General features: G+C 43.1%; 1 protein-coding gene across 1 annotated transcript in view; it reads left to right on the forward strand.

The window, feature by feature from the left end:
• Positions 1 to 23,537, forward strand: part of LOC145394828 (netrin receptor UNC5C-like) — a 203,455-nt gene that overhangs the window by 99,321 nt on the left and 80,597 nt on the right. Inside the window, exons 3-4 of the mRNA XM_080268627.1 lie at positions 2,211 to 2,370; positions 3,438 to 3,562. Coding sequence (XP_080124753.1) covers positions 2,211 to 2,370; positions 3,438 to 3,562 — 285 coding nt within the window. The remainder of the gene's footprint in view (positions 1 to 2,210; positions 2,371 to 3,437; positions 3,563 to 23,537) is intronic.

Raw genomic sequence — 23,537 nt, forward strand, 5'->3', positions numbered from 1 at the left:
GTCCTCTGAGGGGGTGTATAACACAGAGGTCGATCAACTCTACGGTCCCAGCCTGTCAAATTTCGTAACACCTCTCTCCATGGAATTTCCTTGATAAGTTTCTACACTGCATGGTAGTCCTTATTATTTTTATTTCTTAACAAGCCATGGCAGGAAGATTTGGTGGGTGAAGGAGCCTTCCTGTTTTGTTGTCTTTGTCTTTCTGGGCGACTTTGAAGATTTCGCAACATCTTGGTAACTTATTCTACATATTGCACATGATTATACTCTTATGTTTCGATGGAAACTGTGTCGATCTTAAAACAATATAAGTCGTTTTCAAGGGAATGGTAATGTATATGCAAAGTAAATCGCTAAAAAAGAGGTGTTACGGTATCTCCACAATGGCGTAGAATACGAGCCGTAAAATCGTAGAATTGTCAACCTAATACACCCTGCCCCCCCCACACACAAAAATAAATAAATAAATAAATAAAATCGAAAGGACCCATGTGTCAATAGCTGCTAGCTGTCCTCTGTCCTCTTCCTTAATCGTCCTTGTTCACCAGGCATCCACGCACTTGATGTAGTGTTGTCTTCTTCTTCCTTTAAATTTGTCATTCTTTTCCTTTGCCTGCCTTGCACTCTTCCTACTGCTTCCGTCTTTTCTCCCGTCCTTTCTGTCACTTTTGATAACTTTTCTTCCCGTTTCAGGTTGCTCTACACTGAGTGACTAATCTGATGATTTCCAGCAAACCAGGAAACTATTAACAACGCTGGACGATAACCATATAACCAAATACCAGGGTGATGTGGAGCCTGCTATGGTGCCCCTGCTAACTGGGTGGAGAGACGCTAACCAAACCTCCATGCTGTGGTGAGGCGCTGTTTACTGCAAGGGAATATTGGCTCGCTGCACGGGACCACTCTGCAGGGACCGTTGTTTGCCTGCCGTTCATAGGACTGCTCGGCCACAGAAACTGAGGTTACTCATCCACAATAAATGGGGACCTGGATGTAAATTTGACAACTGTGTGTCTTTCTAGGAGATGGTTGGCCCCCAGCAAAAATGACCTGCGTAAATGACCATTCACTCAGGCGATAGGCATTAATATAAGCCTTCGTCATATCTTCTTTCTCTCTCTCTCTCTCTCTCTCTCTCTCTCTCTTTATTCACCATCTGTCTTTATGGTCCATTTTCTCTACGCTTTATTCCTTTCCTCACATACTTCGTCTGTTTATTTCTCTTTCTTCTTTCGTTTCTTCCTTTGTTTTATCTACTTTATATTAATTTCCATTTTTCTTTGTATATCTTTTTTCTCTTCCCTTTTATTTCCTTCTAATTCCTTCCTCTGGCGTTATTACTCCTTTTCATTTCCTCGTTCCTTTTCTCTGCCCTGTCTCCTCACCATATCCCGGTCACTCCTACTCAGTCTCTCCTCACTCCCTCCACACAGCAACTGACCATTCTCCCCCTTCTCTCTCTCTCTCTCTCTCTCTCTCTCCTAATCTTGCCAGCATCCTTTTCAGACTTCAGACTCGTCTTTCTAATTTGCCGGATATATTTATACCATTTCAACCTTTAGCTTTCATTCCTTTCTTAACTGCACCACCTCTCCTTCTCTAGACTGATCCATTTCGTCTTTCCTCTCACTTCAGACATCTGATTCCTCTTTTCTTCCTTTCCAGACATATCTGATACCTCTTCTCTTCCATTCTAGACTTATCTGATATCCGTTTTCTCTCTTGTTCTAGATTATAGCTATATTTCAGGGGCCACCGTACTTCTAGAGCCATTTTCCCTACTTTGAAGCATATCTGACACCCTTCCCAGACAAATGATCTCTTTTTCTGAAGTCCGTTGCTCATCTCTCCTTTCCATATCATTCTGATTCCTCTTTTCTCCCATTCTGTGCCTAATTCATCAGAAAACTTTTTCACATTCGAAAATAGCACTCATCTTTCCCATTCCATAGCCTTTAACACCATTTACAAACTCCCCAGCCCATTTCCAGACTTTTCTAATTATTTTTCTTTTCTTTGTTCCAGACCTGCGACGGTACTTCCAGCAGCTGCCATACTCCCAGTCTGTCCTTCCTGTTCATTCATAAACACATTTTTCACATTTGAACACAGTACTCATCTTGCCCATTCCGTAGCTTCTAACACATTCCAAACTGTCCAGTCCATCTCCAGACTTTTCTAATAATTTTTCGTTTCCCTCATTCCAGACCTGCGGCGGTACTTCCAGGAGCCGCCGTACTCAGAGTCCGTCCCAGTGGAGCAGCATGTGGAGCTGAGGTGCCTCCCGCCCCTCGGTACCCCCCCGCCACACACCACCTGGCTCAAGAATGGCCTCCCTGTCGACCTTGAACACTCACCCAGTTATAAGTAAGTTGAGTTAATGGGTTTGGATATCTTCTGACCTTCATTCCCCTTTGGTCATCAGTTTTTTCCATGGTTTCAGGCTCTCATCCCTAATTTTACTCTCTCTTGGGTTTCTGTCCTTTGGGTTTTGTCTTTGGGAGTTGTGCCTTTTAGGATTTTTTTAAAAATTAATCTTAGGAGGTACTGTCTCTTGCGTTTCTGTCTTTTGGTCCTCCCTGTTTCTGTCTTTTGGTCCTCCCTGTTTCTGTCTTTTGATTCACCCTCTCTTGGATCTCTGTAAGACTCCTAAAACATACCCCCTGGCTCAAAAATGGCTTATCCATTGACCTCAAATGTTCGCCTGGGAATTGAGTTTGGAGGCATTTCTTTTGGTATTCAGATCCTCCATTCATTTTCTGATTCACACTTTTCCTTCTTGTCTTCTGAGGCCAACCATCTGCAAGCACCATTACACTTAAATTAGTCACATATTCCCATCCCTGATATTATCCTGAGCTTTATGTATCAGAGTACTTTTTTTTTTCTTGCATGTCTATAGTGGAAGAATCATACAGTAATGTTTATGACGAAGATACAGCACACATTTCTACTACAGTCTCTCATTTCATACTAAATTGCCATCTACTTACCAGTCCTTCCATTTTGCCAACAGGAAATCCTTGGAAGGCTCGTAGATATTCCTGATATTGCTACTCGAGGACTGCGTCAAATAGCAGCACGTTTAATAATTCTCTTCAGTCCTTCCTTCCATGCCAGGCCCCCTTTTTACACACACACACACACACACACACACACACACACACACACACACACACACACACACACACACACACACACACACACACACACACACACACACACACACACACACACACACACACACACACACACACACACACACACACACACACACACACACACACACTTTACCTTGCCTCAGTTGCAGTCTCTTATTTCATTCCAAACCGCATATCATCGGGTACTTTGTTTTTGCTCAACTCTTACTACATCCTTTCCTCACGATCGACTCTACCGTCCAACTACTCACACCTCTTTCCTTTTGCCCCCAGGAAATCCTCAGAGGGTTCATTGCTAATCCTGTCCGCGCGACCTGAGGATTCCGGCAACTATACCTGCGTGGCGGAGAATGTGGCTGCCAGGAGAGTGTCCCCACCTGCCCTGCTGAAGGTGTACGGTAGGTAACGCAGAGATGAAGCAGTTTTAATACCACACCGTTGATGTTTTTATACCACACCGTTGATGTTTTAGTACCACACAGTTGATGCCGTTCTTACATATTCATTCCCTTCTGGTGAGAGGCTAAGGTGTTTATTCTGCGTTACAAATGATACTTCGTTGCACCTCTTCCTTGGCGATTCACTCCAGACTGACTCAGTATCTCTGTATATTACCGTTGCAAAATAAATGTACAAGAGAAAGTGTTAAAGTGTAACGTTAAAAATAAATTACTGAGGATGAGGTGTTACGAAGCCTACTGTGTCACCTGGAATACTTTTAATAAAACACGTATGGCCGATATGTTTTTATATGATGGAATTTCCCCCCCCCCCTGTGGCGGGGAGGGGGGGCACAATCTGGTCGCACTATGGGCCAGGTTGTGTTAGGAAGACTTCTGCCACCGTTTTCCCTGCGTGTCATAAAAGACGACTAAAAGGGGCGCGGTGAGGGAACTAGGGACCCCCACCTATGTTTTTTAGTTCCTAAAAAGAGACAGGCCATAGAAAGGGATGGGGGATTGAGTTACCCCGTACCCTGAAGATTGGGTCTATGAATGTGCGTGGATGTAGTACGATTGAGGCTAAAAGGGAGGAGATTGGGAGAATGTAAGAAGAAAGTAGGATGTGTTAGCTTTGAGTGAAACGAAGATGAAAGGGAAAGGTGAGTCAATGTTTAGAAGTGTGAATGGAAGATTGTCAGGTGTTGATAGAGGAAGGACAAGAGAAGGTGTGGCCTTGTCAGTGAGTCCGGAAGTACAGCAGTATGTGATTGAATGGAAGGTGGTGTCATCGAGACTGATGTGGGTGAAAGCGAAATTTGAATATGAGGTGTGGGTGTTTGTGAGTGCATATGGGCCTGTAGAGAAAGGGATGAAGAAGAGTAGGAGTCTTTCTGGAACGATGTTGATGAGTGTCTCCGGAGTCTTGGAGCGAATGTGAATGTGGTAATGATGGGTGATCTGAATGTTAGAGTGGGAAGTGTAGCAGTTGAAGGTGTAGTTGGTATGCATGGTGTGCCTGGAAGAAATGAAAATGGGGAACGAATGATAAAGATGTGCATTGAGCGAGAGATGGCGATTGGAAATACCTTGTTTGAGAAGAAAGATATTTATTGGTATACATGGGTGAGACAGGAGGGTGGAAGGGTTGTTGACAGAGCATTGATGGACTATGTGGTTGTGTCCAGGAATGTAATAGGAAGATTGTTGGATGTGAGAGTTTTGAGAGGGGAGGGTGGAGGTATGTCTGACCGCTACCTGGTGGAGGGAAAGTTGAGAGTAGGTAAGAGATGAGTGAGAGCTAGGAGAGTTAGGTGTGGCAGGGAGATTTTGAAAGTGAGTGAGTTGAATAAAGGAGAGAAAATTATAGAGTATCAGGAGAAATTGAAAGATGAGTGGAACTCAGTGAAAGATCAGGAGAATGGCAGTGTGGAGGAGGTATGGCAGTTGTTTAAGAGTGCTGTGGTGAGGCATGCGGAAGAGGTGTGTGGTGTGAGACGAGTAGGTGGTGGTGTAAGAAAAGGAAGTGAATGGTGGTGCGAGGAAGTAAGTATGGCTGTGGCTGAGAAGAGACGTAAGTATGAAGTGTGGCTGCAGAGGAAGGATATGGTGTCATATGAGAGATATAAGGAAAAGAGGAATAGGGTAAGAAGTGCTGTGCGTGATGCTAAAGTGGCAGCAGATGAGAGGTAGGGTAGGCGGCTGACTGAGAATTTTCAGCAGAATAAAAAATTGTTTTGGAAGGAGGTGAAAAGGGTGCAGAAGGGAGAGTCTTGGAAAGGAGAGCAAGTAAAAGCAGAGGATGGAAGGATGTTAATTGAGATGGATGCAGTAAGGAAGAGTTGGGCAGAGTATTTTGAAAGATTGTTAAATGTAGAGGAGGAAAAGGAGGCTTAGATTGTGGCAGATGGAAGGGTGCAAGGAATAAATGTGTTGGGAGAGTTGAATGATTCTTTGATCACGATGGAGGAAGTGCAGGAAGCAGTAAAGGAGATGAAAACAGAAAGCTGCAGGTATGGATGGATGTGCTGTGGAATGCCAGAAAGGTTGAGTGGTTAGTAAGGTTGTTGAATGTGTGTTTTGTGAGAGGTATTGTGCCAGTTGACTGGTCAAGTGCTTGTGTGGTCCCGTTGTATAAAGGTAAGGGTGATAAGTATGAATGTACTAGCGTTAGGGATATAAGTCTGTTGAGTGTTGTAGGTAAGGTGTATGGTAGAGTGTTAATTAAGAGAGTTAGAGAGGGTACAGAGGGGGTGATTGGTGATGAGCAGTGCAGCTTTAGGGGAGGGAGGGGATGCATGGATCAGGCGTTTGCTGTGAGACAGGCATGTGAAAAGTATTTAGTGAATGGTAAGGATGTGTTTTGGGCGTTCATGGATTTAGAGAAAGCGTATGATGGAACTGATAGGGAGGCTTTGTGGACTGTTTTAAGACTGTATGGACTTGATGGTAGGTTGCTAAAAGGAGTGAAAAGATTTTATGTAAATAGTAGAGCGTGTGTAAGAGTGGGAAATGCTGTGAGTGATTGGTTTCCCCATGAGAGTGGGGCTGCAGCAGGGATGTGTGATGTCACCTTGGTTGTTTAATATTTATATGGATGGTATTGTAAGGGAGGTGAATGCAAGATTGTTAGGTGGAGATTTGAGTCTGATGAATGCTGATGGTAGAGAGTGGAATCTGAATCAGCTGCTGTTTCCAGATGATACGGCACTGGTGGCTTATTCAGAGGATAGATTGAGACAGTAGATAGAGGAGTTTGGAAGGGTGTGTGAAAGGAGGATACTGAAAGTAAATGAGAATAAGAGTAAATTGATGAAGTGTATGAGGTTGGTAAATGGTAGAAGAATGAATATAGTTTTGAATGGTGAGTTGCTTGAGGAGGTAGTGTTTTAACCCAACCCGTCCCGACTGATTTTCCACCACTGACCCCCCCCCCCCAATCCCGACCAATTTTGGATTTTTTTTTTTTTTTTGGCTCAAACCTCCGCTTTTGGTGAGAAACATCAAAAATTCATAGAGAAATCGTTCACGAGGTTTAAAATACTGAATACAAGTAGCAGTACCCCTTACCTTACTGGGTTTTCTGTCAAGCTGGCTCCAAAGAAAACGATTTCTATGGGAGGGTAACAATTCCACACCACTCATAAACGGTATTTATTTATTTATTTATTTGGTACGAATTTATATGTAGTATGAGAGTATATTGGTTTTCACACAGTAATATAGGCAATATAAGCATTGTTTCACTCACCAAACACATCAACATACCTGACCCTCTTTGGTGACATTACCTGATCATCATTTTTGACTGTTTCTTCCTCTAATGCTACGTAAACTTTGGCCTCCACATTGTCATCGATTGGGGAATCACTCTGGCCTTGAATTTTGTACCGTGGCATGACATGTCTTTACTGGCCAGGCCACTGGTAACAGGTGAATTGCTGAGACAATGGCATGCGGGGGGTGGGAGGTCATGTGAGGTAAGGCATTGACCCTGCCTGGCCTCTTGTAGAGGAAGGTGTCCCATGTATACGTACCAAAAATCACACGCGAAATATGAAAATTGTGCAAATTAGGGACCTTGCAATTGCTGCACGTTTATATACGTCAACGAGAGTCACAGTGACAAAACGTTCAGACATATATATACGTAAACAGGAGTCGGCGGGTTACGTGTTTAGGGTCTCATGTTGCGGTGGATGGAAGAATACTGTAGATGCAGAAGTGAAGTTTAGAATGAATGAAGTAGGAAAAGTGCTGGGAAGAATGAAAAAAGTGTTTAGATGTCATTCGCTTAGAATGGATGTAAAGAGAAGGCTGTATGAGGGTGTTGTTGTACCGACTGCATTATATGGGGCTGAAACATGGAATATAGGTATAGCAGAGAGGAAAAGTTTGAATATAATGGAGATGAGGTGTCTGAGGAGTACGTGTGGAGTGACACGTATGGATCGAGTGAGAAATGATGAAGTGTGAAGGAGAACTGGAGTTGAGTGGGTGATGGCTGATCGAGTTGAGCAGAGGGTGTTGCAATGGTTTGGGCATATGGAGAGAATGGATGAAGAACGATTTGTGAAAAAGATGATTGGATCTGATGTGAGAGATGTAAGGCTGAGAGGAAGACCACGAATAGGATGGATGGACAGTGTGAAGAGAGTGTTGGATGTGAGAGGGATGTCTGTTGAGCAAGGTAGAGTGGCAGTGCATGACAGAAATGACTGGAGAGAAATTATTAATGAATAAATGACGACGCAGCCCTGAGGGAATATTCTCCTGCATTTGGTCTGATCAGTTGATCAGGCAGGTGCGGGTAAGGGGATGGGTCCATTATGATGTGGCAGGGGTAAACCAGCTCTGCTGTTGGGCCCTGCTGTGGATGTCACTGATTGCACTGCACAGTTGACCCTTGTGCAGTGTGGTGCGGTGAGGATCTGTCCCTTCTCCCCTTGGGGCTAAGATGCGAATGAATGTGTTTGAATGGGTGATTAAATTAGGAATGTGTTGTCCTGTCTCGGCTACCTCCCTTTCTTTGGGGTGAAGCAGCCTAGGTATATAGATAGATAGAATTCAGTGATCTTTGGTTATGAAGGAATAATAAATATCCTTGGTTACTCGTCAACTCAACCCTAAACTTTGACTACACTTGCCCTTCAGTAGACTTAAAAAGGGTTAGGTTTTTTCATAAAGTTAGAGTAGATAATAAGACTTTGCGATTGGATGCCCTTCCTGACGTAGCGATTCTCCTTGTGTGGGATCAAACGCTGGACATTTTGATCGACAGTGTGTGCTTTTACTTACCTGACCATGTACAGCTGGCCACACGTGAACCTGGGACAACGTCTGTGTTAAGTGGAGGTCTTGCTATTTCCGACGTTCATGCATTACGGTTATTTGGTCATTTCAACTGTTTATTTGACATTTCCGTTTTAACTGTTTATTTGACATTTCCGTTTTAACTATTTATTTGACATTTCCGTTTTAACTGTTTATTTGACATTTCCGTTTTAACTTGATTTGACATTTCCGTTTTAACCATTTATTTGACATTTCCGTTTTAACCATTTATTTGACATTTCCGTTTTAACTATTTATTTGACATATCCGTTTTAACTATTTATTTGACATTTCCGTTTTAACTATTTATTTGACATTTCCGTTTTAACTTGATTTGACATTTCCGTTTTAACTATTTATTTGACATTTCCATTTTAACTATTTGACATTTCCGTTTTAACTATTTATATGACACCTTCGTCCATTCATGTCAGTGCCACCAACCAACCTGTCATTATATCAAGGTTGTCAAGTGTGCCGAATGCTAAAACTCTAGTCCACATTGATGCTTTTCCTGGTTCATATGTGGCCACCTGTACGTGAAGGTGTGTAGCGTGCAGGAATGTTGAGCTTCAGGTAATGGACTATCAGGAAAATGCCTAGAGTCAGAGAGAAGTATAAACACAGTGTCCATCTTTTGCCACAATCTCTGAAGGTGAAGGTAGGGAAGACTAAAGTAATGATTCTGAGGGTGAGTTTGGGGAAGAGTAAGTAGTGATTCTGAGGGAGGAATGGGAGCGATAGGGAGAAGGAGGATCAGGGAGGATGAGGAGAAGGGATGAGGAAAGAGTGGGGAAGAAAAGCTAGGAGATGGAGGGAAGAGGAGGGAAACGGGAGAAGGAAGGGTTCAGGTGATGAAGGAAAGGGGAAGGAAGGGAATGCAAAAGGGAAGAAAGGAGAGAAAGGGGAGGGAAGAGGAGGAAAGGAGAGAGAGAAAGAGAGAGAGAACACCTGACCCATTTTCACCTGACTGAACCTCATATAACCTAACCCATCCCATCCTATTATGATATTCAGATTAAACAGGCCACTTTCTTACCATCACCAAACTGCTTAATTCACCTTAGCACTGACCTCTAATAGTGAAGGTGTTATCGAAGGCCATATCCAACGCCTCCAGATCCAAAAGTCTCTCATTAGTTGAATTATATCCTATGCTGTTTACGGTAATAGAATGTACAGTAGGTGAAGAGAGTGGATGGCAGAATAATGTAGTAGGTGAGGTAACAGTAACACCCAATCCCATGTTACTGTATTGCTGTGGTGTAGCAGGCCAGGGCCCACATCCTCGTCGGTTATGGAAGCTCCCTAGCACCTTTTCTTAAACGATTTATTTAGCTTATTACACCTTGCTGCCCTCTTCCGTGTTATATGTAAATCCTACTGACATCACCATACTCTGCATAAACAACGTACAAAGGGATATCCACCAACCGTATCGGAAAATAAATCGCCAAGGAAGAGGTGTTACGGAGCCTCCTTACCCACCGAGAATACGGGCCCAGAACAGTCAAAGGTAAATGGGAGAAAAATGTTTAGCTGCCTTTTTGAGGATCGCACCGTTGCAAGACCATCACTGCCACCGGTGCACTCAGACCACTAGACCACCAGGCGCTAGCTGAGTCGAGAGAGTATTAAAATGTCTTGGCTTCCTCCCCTCCCGCCCACAAAAAAAATAATATTGCAAAATGTTTAGAGGTGCGCACTTTCCCTCAAAAATAAAAGAAGAAAAAGAAGTGGACACGTGTAAATGCATAATTATTTGTAGCCTGATCATTATTATATATGAACATTGGATGAGAGAGAGAGAGAGAGAGAGGGAGAGAGAGAGGAGAAAGATAGGATATGTTTACTTCCTAGTGACCTCCCTTTCCATCACCTGTCGTCTCTATATATACGATACCTCCTCTCTCTCTCTCTCTCTCTCTCTCTAAGGTGGAGCACTAGTTAGCACATCTATCTCACAACTGGCACATCGCGAGTTCCATTTTCGCTCCGGTCAGACTCCTGGACGAAGTTTGTTTCCCCGCCAGTACAGTTAGGGACCTGGCCGTAACAGCAGCTATTGTGGGTTGTGTTTTGAGGGAAGATTGGCACCCTCTTGCAGTCAACAACCATTAGCCAACCTCCCCCCTCCTCCTCTTCATCTTCTTCTTCTTCCTCCTCCACTGTATTCTCCCTCTTCTTCCTCCTCCTTCTGCTCTTATCTTCTTCTTCTTCTTCGTCCTCTTCTTCTTCTTCTTCCTCCTCCTCCTCCTCCACATTATCATCATCATCATCGTCATCATCTTCTTCTTCATCATCATCTGCTTCTTCTTCTTCTTCTTCTTCCTCCTCCTCCTCCTCCTCCTTCTTCTTCATCTTCTTCTTCTTCTTCCTCCTCCTTCTCCTCCTCCTCCTCCTCCTCCTCCATTTGAGGAACGCCTTGAAGAACGTAATTTATTTAGCCTAACGAAACGCAGGTTAAGAGATGACCTTATTGAAGTTTTGAAATCATGAAGGGATATGACGACTTAGACATGAATAAATATTTTGAAATAGACCGGTTGAGTCAAACCAGGAGTAATGGCTGCAAAATTATGGGGAAGTGTTTCCAGTCCCATGAAGCAAAATACTTCTTCAACAGAATCGTAAATATCAGGAACAGATTACCCTCAGATACCGTGAACAGTATCTCAATTAAGACATTTAAAAACAAAACAGATAAGTATTTGCACGAGAATCCTCAGATGACCCTGTTTCTGTCCGAATAACTGACTTTTACCAGCTACACATAAGCTCATTCCCTTCCTGTCTACAAGACACCCTATAAGCTTAACGTATCCATACATAGTGTCTTGTCATGTCATTATATATTTTTCAATTTATTAAATGCAAATAAAGTAATATAAACACAGACTAGGATCTGCACAGATAGCCCTGAGTTAACGGTCACTACTCTTACTTTCGACCTGTGATGGGCTGTGGATCACTGAGGGTCCTTGTTAGTTAAGTGACCACCATCAAAAATTTTATAATGTAGGTTACCACGGGTCACTGCTTCAGGATGTAACTTGTGTACTTGTCCCGCATGGGAAAGTTCCTTGTCTCAGTGGAGTGAACAGAGCTGGGGCCTGATTGACTGCTGCCTACCTTGAAAGCGCCAGGCAGGGCTGCCACACCACCCCTGAACATCCACACTGTGCACTGCGCAGTTTCCACGTTATGTCTACAAACGCCTCGTTAACTCAGTTCACCTGTACATAATGTCATGCCGTAGTTATCTGTTTATTTTAATATTCATTTTACCTTATTACTTTCTCTTTCAGGTTATTCAAACTGGTCGCATATAGATAAAGTATTATAGAATGTAAGTTTTCCTTTTCAGTCTTTCGTATGAAATTTCCTTTTCAGTTTTCCATGCTGCATGGTGGTCCTTCTCACTTTGCCCTGCCAGTTTTAACTGGAGGGTTTGGAGGTGGGGGGGGGAGCCTTCTTGCTTTACTATCCTTATCCTTCAGCATGTAGAATTAGATCTTTTAGTCATAGTCTACTCTGTAACAAGCATAATGAAAGGATCATAAGGCCTTGCTGTTTGCATCCTTTGTATTTCTTTGTATTCCTCCTCCTCCTCCTCCTCCTCCTACGATAAAGTCGCCCTCTTCAGATCAAAAAACGAGGCACGTCCTGAACAGTAACCTTAACGTAAATACCTGCAAAGTCAGATCACCAACTGTTTGGAACAGAATTAGAGTCTGCTATGTTAACGCACGTAGTCTACGTAACAAGTTTGAGGATGTAGAATCTCTAATTTACCTAGAAAATTATGACCGTTGGCATCACAGAGTCCTGGATTAACACACCTGACCGTGACTTTCTAGCGGAATACTCATAAACAGGGTACAATATTTTCAGCTGTGAGTGACCACATCGAGCTGGTGGCGGTGTTTTACTATATGTGAAAACTAGTCTCCTCTCCCTTGTGCTATCCAAACCCAGTATTACCAACATAGATGCCAGTTATGTTCAGCTAAGTATTAATTCACACAAAATAAATATATGTCTCGTCTATCGTCCTCCAGCACAGTCAACTGAGACAGATGAAAAACTTTATGATAAAATTGTGGAAATTTGTTGTCAAGAGGATAGCATAATTTTTGGAGACTTTAATCTACCGGTAACAAAGTGGGGTGAACCACTGACGGCACACTCAGGACAAGAGCTTTATGCGAATCTTCAAGAAAGCGCCCTTTCCCAACACGTAGAATACCCAACGAGACGAAACAATATCTTAGACATCATCTTGACTACAAATGATAACCTAGTCAACAACGTTGAAATAGGACCTGAGTTTAGTTCCAGTGATCATCGAATTATACAGTTTAATATTACTACTGAAAAAGTAAAAGAAACGGAGAGCAAAGAAAAGGGTCCCAGATTATCGTAGAGCTAATTTCAGCAGGCTCAGAGCGCTACTTGCAACTGCAGATTGGAATCAAATGTCTGAAACCGATGACATAAACCAAGCATGGGAAATATTCACCAAAAAATTTAATGAAGTGGTAAAGTCATGTGTGCCACTACGTAACACGTCCAGCTGGAAATAGTAAACCAAAATGGTGGTCTGGTGAAATTAAAAGTAACTTAATAGCCAAAAAACAGGCATACCATAAATATAAAGCTACACAAAATAATGATAAATTACAGTACAATAATCTATGCCGCATATCGAAAAGACTTATTAAACAAAGCAAAAGAGCACTGGAGATCCACATTGCTAATACGTGCAAATCAAATCCTAAAGAATTTTACAGTTACATTAGAAAGAAAAAGGTTATGACTACATCAATAGTTCCTCTAGAAACAAACAATGGCAAACACACTGAAATGAGGTTGAAATGGCAAACATTCTTAACGATTACTTTGCGTCTGTTTTTACAGTAGAAAACACCACTAGAAACCTACTGCTACCCACAAACCAAACAAATAGCACAGTCCTTAGTAACTATGCTATCCATAATAACGATATCCTTTCAGCCATAAATAGTACGAACTTAAACAAAACCCCTGGCCCCGATAAAATATCACCAAGAATTCTCAAAGAAGCAAAACATGAGTTACTGCTGCCACTCTCTGTCTTATTCAATAAATCATTAAGTAATGGGAAAGTTCCATGCGAATGGAAACTAGCAAATGTAACACCAATTTTCAAAAAAGGAAATGAGTCGCACCCAGGAAATTACAGACCAATCAGCTTAACATCAGTAGTGTGCAAGTTAATGGAAAAAATCATAAGATATAAAATAGTTAATTATCTAGAAGAAAATAATATAATTAAAGACTCGCAGCATGGATTCAGACATCGTCGTTCATGCTTAACTAACTTACTGGACTTCTTCCATGATGTTTATAAATCATACGATGACTCAAGAGCAGTGGATATAATTTACCTCAACTTTCAGAAAGCATCTGACACTGTCCCTCACAAGCGTCTCATGAGAAAAATAGAAGCACATGGAATAAAAGGAAATACGCAAAAATGGTTACAAGACTGGCTTTCAGACCGAAAACAGCGAGTTGTGATAAACGGAAAGGAATCCAAATGACGTAATGTGATCAGTGGCGTTCCCCAAGGCTCAGTACTTGGACCGATACTTTTTATTATCTATATAAACGATATTGATGAGGGTCTAAATTGTAAAGTATCCAAATTTGCAGATGATACTAAAATAACCAGTAAAGTCACTTCAAAATTACAGTGGCAGCAGTTACAAAATGACCTTAATACTTTAGCAAGCTGGGCAGAAAAATGGCAAATGAAATTCAACACAGAAAAATGTAAAGTACTTCATATTGGAAGTAACAGCATCCATGCGAATTACAAGATGAACAATATTCAGTTATCAAATACAGACAATGAAAAGGATCTTGGTGTGATAATATCAAATGACCTAAAACCAAGCAAGCAGTGTACCGAGGCGGTTAAAATTGCAAACAAGCTGGTGGGATTTATTGGAAGAACTTTCGAGTTTAAATTGGAAAAAAGTCATACTTGCCTTGTACAACTCACTAGTGCGCCCCCATCTTGAGTATTGTGTGCAATTCTGGTCTTCGTACTACAGAAAGGACATAGAAAAATTTGAGAAAATTCAGTGAAGAATCACAAAAATGATACCACGACTTAGAAACAAACCATATGAGGAACGCCTTGACGAACTTAAATTATTTAGCCTAACGAAGCGCAGGTTAAGAGGGGACCTTATTGAAGTTTTCAAAATCATGAAGGGATATGACAACTTAGACATGAATAAATATTTTGATATAGACCGGTCGAGTCAAACCAGAAGTAATGGCTGCAAAATTATGCGAAAACGATTCCAATCCCACGAAGCAAAATACTTCTTCTTTAACAGAGTTGTAAATATCTTGAACAGATTACCCTCAGATACCGTGAACAGTATCTCAATTGAGACATTCAAAAACAAATTAGACAAGTATTTGCATGAGAATCCTCAGCTGACTCTTTTTCTGCCCGAATAACTTGCTTTTATAGCTACGGTACGTGTATGTTCATGCCCCTTTTGTCTACAAGACACCCCGTAAACAACGTACCCGTACATAGTGTTGCGTCACGTTATACATTTTTCAATTTATTCAGTGCAAACAAAGCAATATAAGCACAGTTTAGGATCTGCACAGATAACCCTGAGTTAATGGTCACTACTCTTACTTTCGACCTGTGATGGGCTGTGGATCACTGAGGGTCCCTGTTAGTCAAGCGACCACCATCGGGATTTTTTTAATGTACCAGGGGTCACTGCTTCAGGATGAAACTTGTGTACTTGTCTCATATGGGAGAGTTCCTTGTCTCAGTGGAGTGAACGGAGCTAGGGCCTGATTGACTGCTGCCTACCTTAAAAGCGCCAGGCAAGGCTGCCGCACCACCCCTAAACATCCACACTTTGCAGTCCCCTCGTGTCTACAGGACACCCCGTAAACTTAACATAGTGTCACGTCACGTCATTATACGTTTTTCGATTTACCCAAAGCAAATGAGGTAATATACAATAAGCACAGATTAAGATCTGCACAGATAACCATGAGTTAACGGTCACTATTACTTCCGACCTGTGATGGGCTGTGGATCACTGAGGGTCCTTGTTAGTCAAGTGACCACCATCGGGATTTTTTTTAATGTACCAGGGGTCATTGCTTCAAGATGAAACTTGTGTACTTGTCCCACGTGGGAGAGTTCCTTGTCTCAGTGGAGTGAACGTAGCTAGGGCCTGATTGACTGCTGCCTACCTAAGAAGCGCCAGGCAAGGCTGCCGCACCACCCCTAAACATCCACTCTGTGCATTGCACAGCCACACTGTGCACTGTGCAGTCCCCTTTTATCTAAGACACCTGTCTTACATATTTTTCAATCTCCTCAGTGCAAGGAAAGCAATATAAGCACAGATTAGGATCTGCACAGATAACCCTGAGTTAATGGTCACTACTCTTACTTTCGACCTGTGATGGGCTGTGAATCACTGAGGGCCCCTGTTAGTCAAGTGACCACCATCGGGATTTTTTTAATGTACCAGGGGTCACTGCTTCAGGATGAAACTTGTGTACTTCTCCCGCATGGGAGAGTTCCTTGTCTTAGTGGAGCAAACGGAGCTAGGGCCTGATTGACTGCTGCCTACCTTAAAAGTGCCAGGCAAGGCTGGCGCACCATCCCTAAACATCCACACTGTGCAGTGTGTAGCTTCCACGTTATGTCCACAGACTTCCCATTAACTCAATGTACCGGTTTATAATGTCATGCCGTAACTATTATTTTATTTGTTTACTTTCTCTTTCATGTTACTCAGTCGGGTAGCTTATAGATAAAGTATTATAGAATGTGACTTTTCCTTTCCAGTGTTTCCTATAAAATTTCCATGTCAGTTTTTCCATGCTGCATGGTTTTCCTCGAGGGTTTGGTGGTGGAGGGAGCCTTCTTGTTTTACTGTCCTCATCCTTCAGCATGTAGAGTTAGATCTTGTAGTCATAGTTTTCTCTGTAACAAGCAGCCTCGAAAGGACCATAAGGTCTGTCGCTGTTTGCTTTCCTGTGTGTGTAATCCTGTGTGTGTAATCCTCCTCCTCCTCTTCCTCCTCCTCCTCGTAGCTTCCGTCCCCCACATCCTCCTCTCGCCCCTTCCTCTCTGTTCTCCCCCTCCCTCTTCTCCCCTCCCCCTCTCCCTCTTCTCCCCTTCCTCTCGTGGTTTCAGTATTGGTGCGTGTCACTGAAGGAAGGGAGGAGGGAGGGGAACGAAGGGATGAGGGGAAGGGAGTGAGGGAAAGAGAGGAGGAAGGGAGGGAAGGAGGGAGGGAGGGGAAAGAGGATGGGAGTGAGTGAGGGAGGGATTGAGGATAAGAGAAGATGAGGGGAGGAGGAATGGATGGATGGAGGGAAAGGGAGGATGAGGGGGAAAGGGGAAAGAAAGAAAGGAAGGAGGGAGGGAGAGAGGGAGGGAAGAGGAGTGGAGGGAAGAAGGAGATGACAGGAAAGGATTGAGGGGGTGGCGGGGAGGAAAGGAGGATATGATGGGGAGGGAAGGAGGGAAGGGGGGGGATTGAAGGGAGAAAGGGAGGAGACAGAAGGAGTTAGGAAGAGGAGGGGAGGAAGTAAGAGAAAGGGGTGGAAGAGGAGGAGTAGGGAGGGAGGATGAAGAGGAGGGGTGAGGGGAAGGGAAGGAGGAGAAGGAAAGAGAGATAAGAAGAAGATGAGAGGGAGGGAAGGGAGAGAGAGAGGGAGAACGAAGGGAGTGAGAGAGAGGGAGAAGGAAGAGAGGGAGAGAGAGAGGGAGAACGAAGGGAGTGAGAGAGAGGGAGAAGGAAGAGAGGGAGAGAGAGAGGGAGAACGAAGGGACTGAGAGAGAGGGAGAAGGAAGAGAGGGAGAGAGAGAGGGAGAACGAAGGGACTGAGAGAGAGGGAGAAGGAAGAGAGGGAGAGAGAGAGGGAGGGAGGAGGAAAGTGAGAAATTTGAGGAACAGAAATTGATCACAGATTTCCCATGGGATTGCAGAGGCATGCCGAGAGAGAGAGAGAGAGAGAGAGAGAGAGAGAGAGAGAGAGAGAGAGAGAGAGAGAGACTCCAACTCTTTCAACTTTCTGATAAAATATGGAATGATTACCACAGCCTCTCTCTTTCTCTCTCTCTTTACATTGATGCGCTTGCGGCCTGTACTCCCTGGCTCTTGATTTTTTTTTCTTTTTTGCGATGTAACTGAAAGGTAATATTCCAAATGACCCTTGAGACCGTAACACCCTTTCCTCAGCGATATATTCTGCACATTTCACCTCAGTACCCTCTCCCTCTCCCCATCCTCTACTCTGTCTCTCCTCTTCCTCTTCTCTTCCTCTCCTCTTCCTCTCTTCTTCCACTCCTCTTCCTCTCCTCCTCCTCTTGTATTACTATGTCGATATTACAATGAGAGAAACAGCATGGAAAAGAATGTCGTGGTGTACTGTGTAAAAATAAATAGGTAAGGAAAAAGTGCAACGTAGCCCCCAATACCACCTATATACGGCTCAAATTCCCACTGCAAAGGGTGATTTTGATGTGGGGAACGGCCCAGTCTGCTGGTGTGGGCGTAGGTGTGGCAGTGGGAGTAGGAAATGAATAAACGATGCAGGGTAGACATTGACAACACAGTCCTCACCGCACGCGAAAAAGAGGAGTGGAAGAGGAGAGGAAGAGGAGAGGAGTGGAAGAGGAGTGGAAGAGGAGAGGAAGAGGAGAGGAGAGGAAGAGGGAGAGGAGTGGAAGAGGAGAGGAAGAGGGAGAGGAGTGGAAGAGGAGAGGAAGAGGAGTGGAAGAGGAGTGGAAGAGAAGAGGAAGAGGAAAGAGAAAGATAAAGAAATTAATAAAACTATGATTAGTGCCAGAACCAATTCATCTTCTTCTTCTTCTTCTTCTTCTTCTTCATCATCTTCTTCTTCTTATTATTATTATTATTCCTGATAAATATTCCTAACCTCCTTCACCTGAGTTAATATCCAGGTGTAGTTACAGGTGAGGGTAGATTGTTCCATACTCCTTTCACCTTAACATGGCTTAGGTTTTTGTCCTTTTACAGGTTATTGCACATAGTTTAGAGGGAGAATAAGGCAATACTACGGCTTCGTGCCCTTTCCATAGCACTTCTTCGTGACTAGATTCATATCTAGTGTAAATTCTTTCAAGTCAGTATTCAGGATGGAGAGATTGTAGTTTTAGGCCAAGTTAGAGTAAAAAGTGAATAGTAATCAAGGAGAATTATTCCTACTTCATTTCTGAGGTTCATTGTCAGGTGAAAAGAAGCCGACTATTGTAATTCATTGCGTCTATCTAATTCCCTGTACAGCTGATGGCCGGTGGGTGTGGAGGGTAAAGGAGAGCCTTGTGTTCTGCTATCGTGTTCTTATGCTGCAAAGAAAAAAGTTAATACATTAAGAATAGTAGTGGAATTTACTAACCCTTTCAGTCCGGTGATTTTTGGGTGTGGGTCATCTTTAGGGAAGGCTCTGTCCATCTGTCACCCATTAAAGATTTTTGGACATGAGGCGCTTCACTCCTGTACAGTTAGCGACTTAGTAAAGCCACTTTACACCACATCGCATCACCACACCACACCACCCCACACCCCAACCCACCCCACACCACACCACAGTCAGCCTCCCACACATTGGCAGTAAAAATGTAAGAGCAAGTTATAGCATGAATAATGTCCAACTTGGTAGGGTAAACCATGAAAAAGACTTAGGAGTTATAATAACAAATGATTTGAAACCAAGCAAACAATGTACTGAAGCTGTGAAAAAAGCCAATAAATTGATTGGATTCATAGGAAGAGCATTTGAATATAAATAAGATAATATCGTCCTCACTTTGTATAATTCCTTAGTACGCCCGCATTTAGAGTATTCCGTTCAGTTTTGGTCACCGTATTACAAAAAGGATATGGAAAAGCTTGAAAGAGTGCAGCGAAGAATGACAAAAATGATACCTAGATTGAGAAATAAACCGTACGAGGAACGTTTAGAATCCCTGAATCTCTTTACTCTAACAAAAGGGAGGATACGAGGAGATTTAATTCAAGTATTCAAGATATTCAAAGGACACGATAACATGGCTGTCGATAAATACTTCACAGTTGATCACTCGAACTACACTAGAGACAATGGGCATAAAATAATTGGCAAACGATTCCAGTCGCATGAAGCTAAGCATTTCTTCTTCAACAGAGTTGTAAATTTATGGAATAAATTGCCCTCCAACGTAATAGATTGTAATACAGTACAAACCATTAAAGGTCACTTGGATAAGTATTTGGCATCCAACCCCCAGCTTAATATGTTTACACCTGAATAAAACACTTGTGTAAGTATAATTTTCTGTTTTATTTTATTTTAGTTTTTTAGGGCCTGGATCAATTTATTAAATGCAAATCTAGTATATGCACAATTAGGGTATGCACAGATAGCCCTGAGTTAATGGTCACTACTCATACTTCCGACCTGTGATGAGCTGTGGATCACTGAGGGTCCCTGTCAGTTACGTGGCCACCATTGGGATTTTTTTAATGTACCAGGGGTCACTGCTTCAGGAGGTGACTTGTTTGCTTGTCCCGCATGGGAAAGTTCCTAGTCTCAGTGGAATGAATGGAGCTGGGGCCTGATTGACTGCTGCCTACCTTAAGAGCGCCAGGCAAGGCTGCTGCACCACTCCTGAATATTCACACTATGCACTGTGCAATTTCCACACTGTCCGCAGACGCCTCAACTTAACGTACCCGTACATAGTGACATGCATTAGTTATTTATTTATTCGATTATTCATTGTACTTCACTACTTTCTCTTTCAGGCTATTCATACTGGTAGCTTATAGATAATGTATTATAGAATGTAGCTTTTCCTTTTCAGTCTTTCCTATGAAATTTCCATGTCAGTTTTTCCATGCTGCATGGTGGTTTTTCTCATTTTTTCTTGCCAGTTTTAATTGGAAGGTTTGGAGGCGGGGGGAGCCTTCTTGCTTTACTATCCTTATTATTCAGCATGTAGAGTTAGATCTTGTACTCATAGTCTACTCTGCAACAAACAGCCTCGAAAGGACCATAAGGTCTGTTGCTGTTTGCTTTCCTTTGTACTCCTTTGTACACATCGCACCACACGCAGGACATTAAGCAAACATCCCTGAAACTCCCTCATCCAGCATTTTTACACCCGTTTGGTTGATCCTTGCTTGTTCCTGACCAAATGTTCATCTTGAGGTATACTTCTGAGACGCCAGGGGTGAGATAGGCCACAGATAGACTCTTTGATCACGTACGTCCTTTGGTACAGTTGAATAAAATCGTCTGGTTGAAGGCAGAGTAAAGTATAAAAGGACGCCACCCGGATTGAAAGAGTTTGCCAGACGACCCGAAAAAGAAACGTAAAATCTGTGTGATTTTTGTATCATCATCATCATCGTCATCAGCATTTATCATCATCATCATTGTCATCACCATCGTCATCGTCGTCATTATCATCATCATCATTTTTCCACCTGGAGTTAGCATGGAGAGCTATGTCACTCAGAGAAGAAAAAAAAGTATACAATGTTAGGGAAAAAACTGTATTAGAGAGAGAGAGAGAGAGAGAGAGAGAGAGAGAGAGAGAGAGAGAGAGATTAGCGGGGTCAGTGAGAGCAAAGTCTTCCATAATTGATGTGAGAAAAGTTGATGATTCTGGATAGAGAGAGAGAGAGAGAGAGAGAGAGAGAGGGCATGGTAAAGGAGATGCACTAGGGATTAAATTTGAGACGCAGCAGCGTTTGTCACGAGACACAAGACTTCTGCCCCTCCCCACTGACTCACACACCACTGCCTCTGTGTGTCCTGTGACTCTCTCTCTCTCTCTCTATCTCTCTCTCTCTCTATATATATATATATATATATATATATATATATATATATATATATATAGATATATATATATATATATAGATAGATAGATATACGAGTATATATACTAGTGCTTGCCCGCAAAAATTGTCGGAACTAATAGCCTTTCCATCACAGAGTGTTTGCAGATGCCATTATCTTCCCTGTCATTATTGAGCCCACAATGACTGTTTCTGACCAAAATGAATGTTGGCACATTTTCGCGTGTTGCGATTTCCGGCAATTTCGCGCCGGTGCGCCGCGCTGATCGCCATTTTCTTTCTTTCTTTCTCTTTTTTTTTTAACACTTCCTGGACTTACCCCGGCCTAATGCATAACGAGCTAGGTCAATATTAGTGTTCTCGTGAAAGAAACGAACAAACGCACAGACAGAGACATGCATAGCATGACATTAATGACATATATATATATATATATATATATATATATATATATATATATATATATATATATATGTTGTAACCTCTGTGGTACAGTGGTAGAGTGTGTGTTTCGTACACGGGTGAACCAGGGTTCGCGCCCTGCCAGGGTAATAAACTCTGGGAGTGTTCACCCGGCCACGTACCGCATTGGCAGACACAAGGGGTGCTGTAGTTGAACTAATGTCGCTTACTATAAAAGTATGCTTGCACGCAGTCGGCTTGGGCGGGCCGATTACACTTGGTTCACAGACTACACACACATCCAAAGCCACTCCAACACTACAGTTACACTTACAAGCACTTCTCACCCTAGAGAGGCGGCCTGCAGTCCTAAAGGACCCAGGTTCGAATCCCGGCTGGGGCAGGGAACAGTTTAAGGATTTGAATATCATAAAAGTCAGACTTTACTGATCTACCAGAAGACCCGCCGACTTGTCGTAAAAATACCCCCGCTAATACCAATACACAAGTCCTGTATGAGACAGCCCTAGCATGTATTCAGTATGGACGGCGGGTGTTAGCGCCGAAGTGGTGACATGTGTAGGTGTATGGTATGTATAGTGTGTAGGAGGACTACTGGGCCTTGGGAGCAGGCTGTGAAGCCTATGCCCAGAGTTGGTCACATAAAAAAAAAAAAAAAATCTCTACCAGACAGCCTAAGCCACTTGGTAGAGATACACTGGCTTTATCGTCCCGACTTCGGTCGGGATAGGCCGGTCCTGCAGTGGATACTCAAACGGCTGATGATGATGATGATGACATAATGTTACACACACGTAAATATAGGATATAGGTTTTTAAAAGTGTCTGTCTGTCTGCTTTAGAAATTACGAGGGAACTACCTAGCGGGCTCCAGAGGGGTTGAACAGGGACTGCTTTTTACAAGGAAGTTAATGGTAGGGTTTGATGTTGCTGCAGTGGCGCCCCTGATGGCCGGAAGTAGAACTAATCAGGTCAACATGGTGGATCCTGGTGGCCAATGACCGCAGAGTTTTTAACTCCTTCCTACAATTATATCATTATGACAACTCCACATGGTAGAGCTTGGTGGCCAGGTGGGTGGGTAGGTGGTGGGTGGATAGGTTGGGTAGGTGAGCATATGGATGTGGTGGGGCAGGGTGGGGAAGGGTGGACAAGTGAGTGGGTGGGTGGGCAAATGTGGATGAGTGGGTGGGCAGGGTGGGTGGGTGGGTGAGTGTGGGTGGATGGGATGATTGGGTGGGTGTGCAGTGTGGGCAGGTGGGTGGGTGGGTAGGTTGTTTGATTAGTGGGAAAAGACATCCATGGTAACTAGGTCCATGGGGTGAATAGGTCCATGGGGGCATACAACCCTGGGGAAATGGACTCAAGGGGGAATAAAGGTTCAGTGGGTGAAATGGGTCCCGGGGGTCGTGTCCACAGGGGGGGTTGCGCTCCAGGGTCGCAGGCAGTGTTGGTGTGCATGGTCCTAATTTTTTACCCGGGCAGCACCGAAAACCCTGCCAGTGTGTGTGTGTGTGTGTGTGTGTGTGTGTGTGTGTGTGTATGTGTTCAGATAGATAGATCAGTAGATAGACAGACAGATAGATACTCCTATAGATGGATGGATGGATAGATAGATAGATAAAAGTATATATGAGTATATCAGTGTCTTTTTCTATCTTTAGCAGTCTATGTATGTATGTAGGCATGTATGTGTGTGAAATCTTAGCCCTTCCATCTTGTACCCAAATCCATACTTTAGGCTCACCCCATCCTTA

This window comes from Coenobita brevimanus, chromosome 28, assembly GCF_032717465.1.
Source record: "Coenobita brevimanus isolate Jiangsu-jjx chromosome 28, ASM3271746v2, whole genome shotgun sequence".
In the NCBI taxonomy this organism is placed as follows: Eukaryota; Metazoa; Arthropoda; class Malacostraca; order Decapoda; family Coenobitidae; genus Coenobita; species Coenobita brevimanus.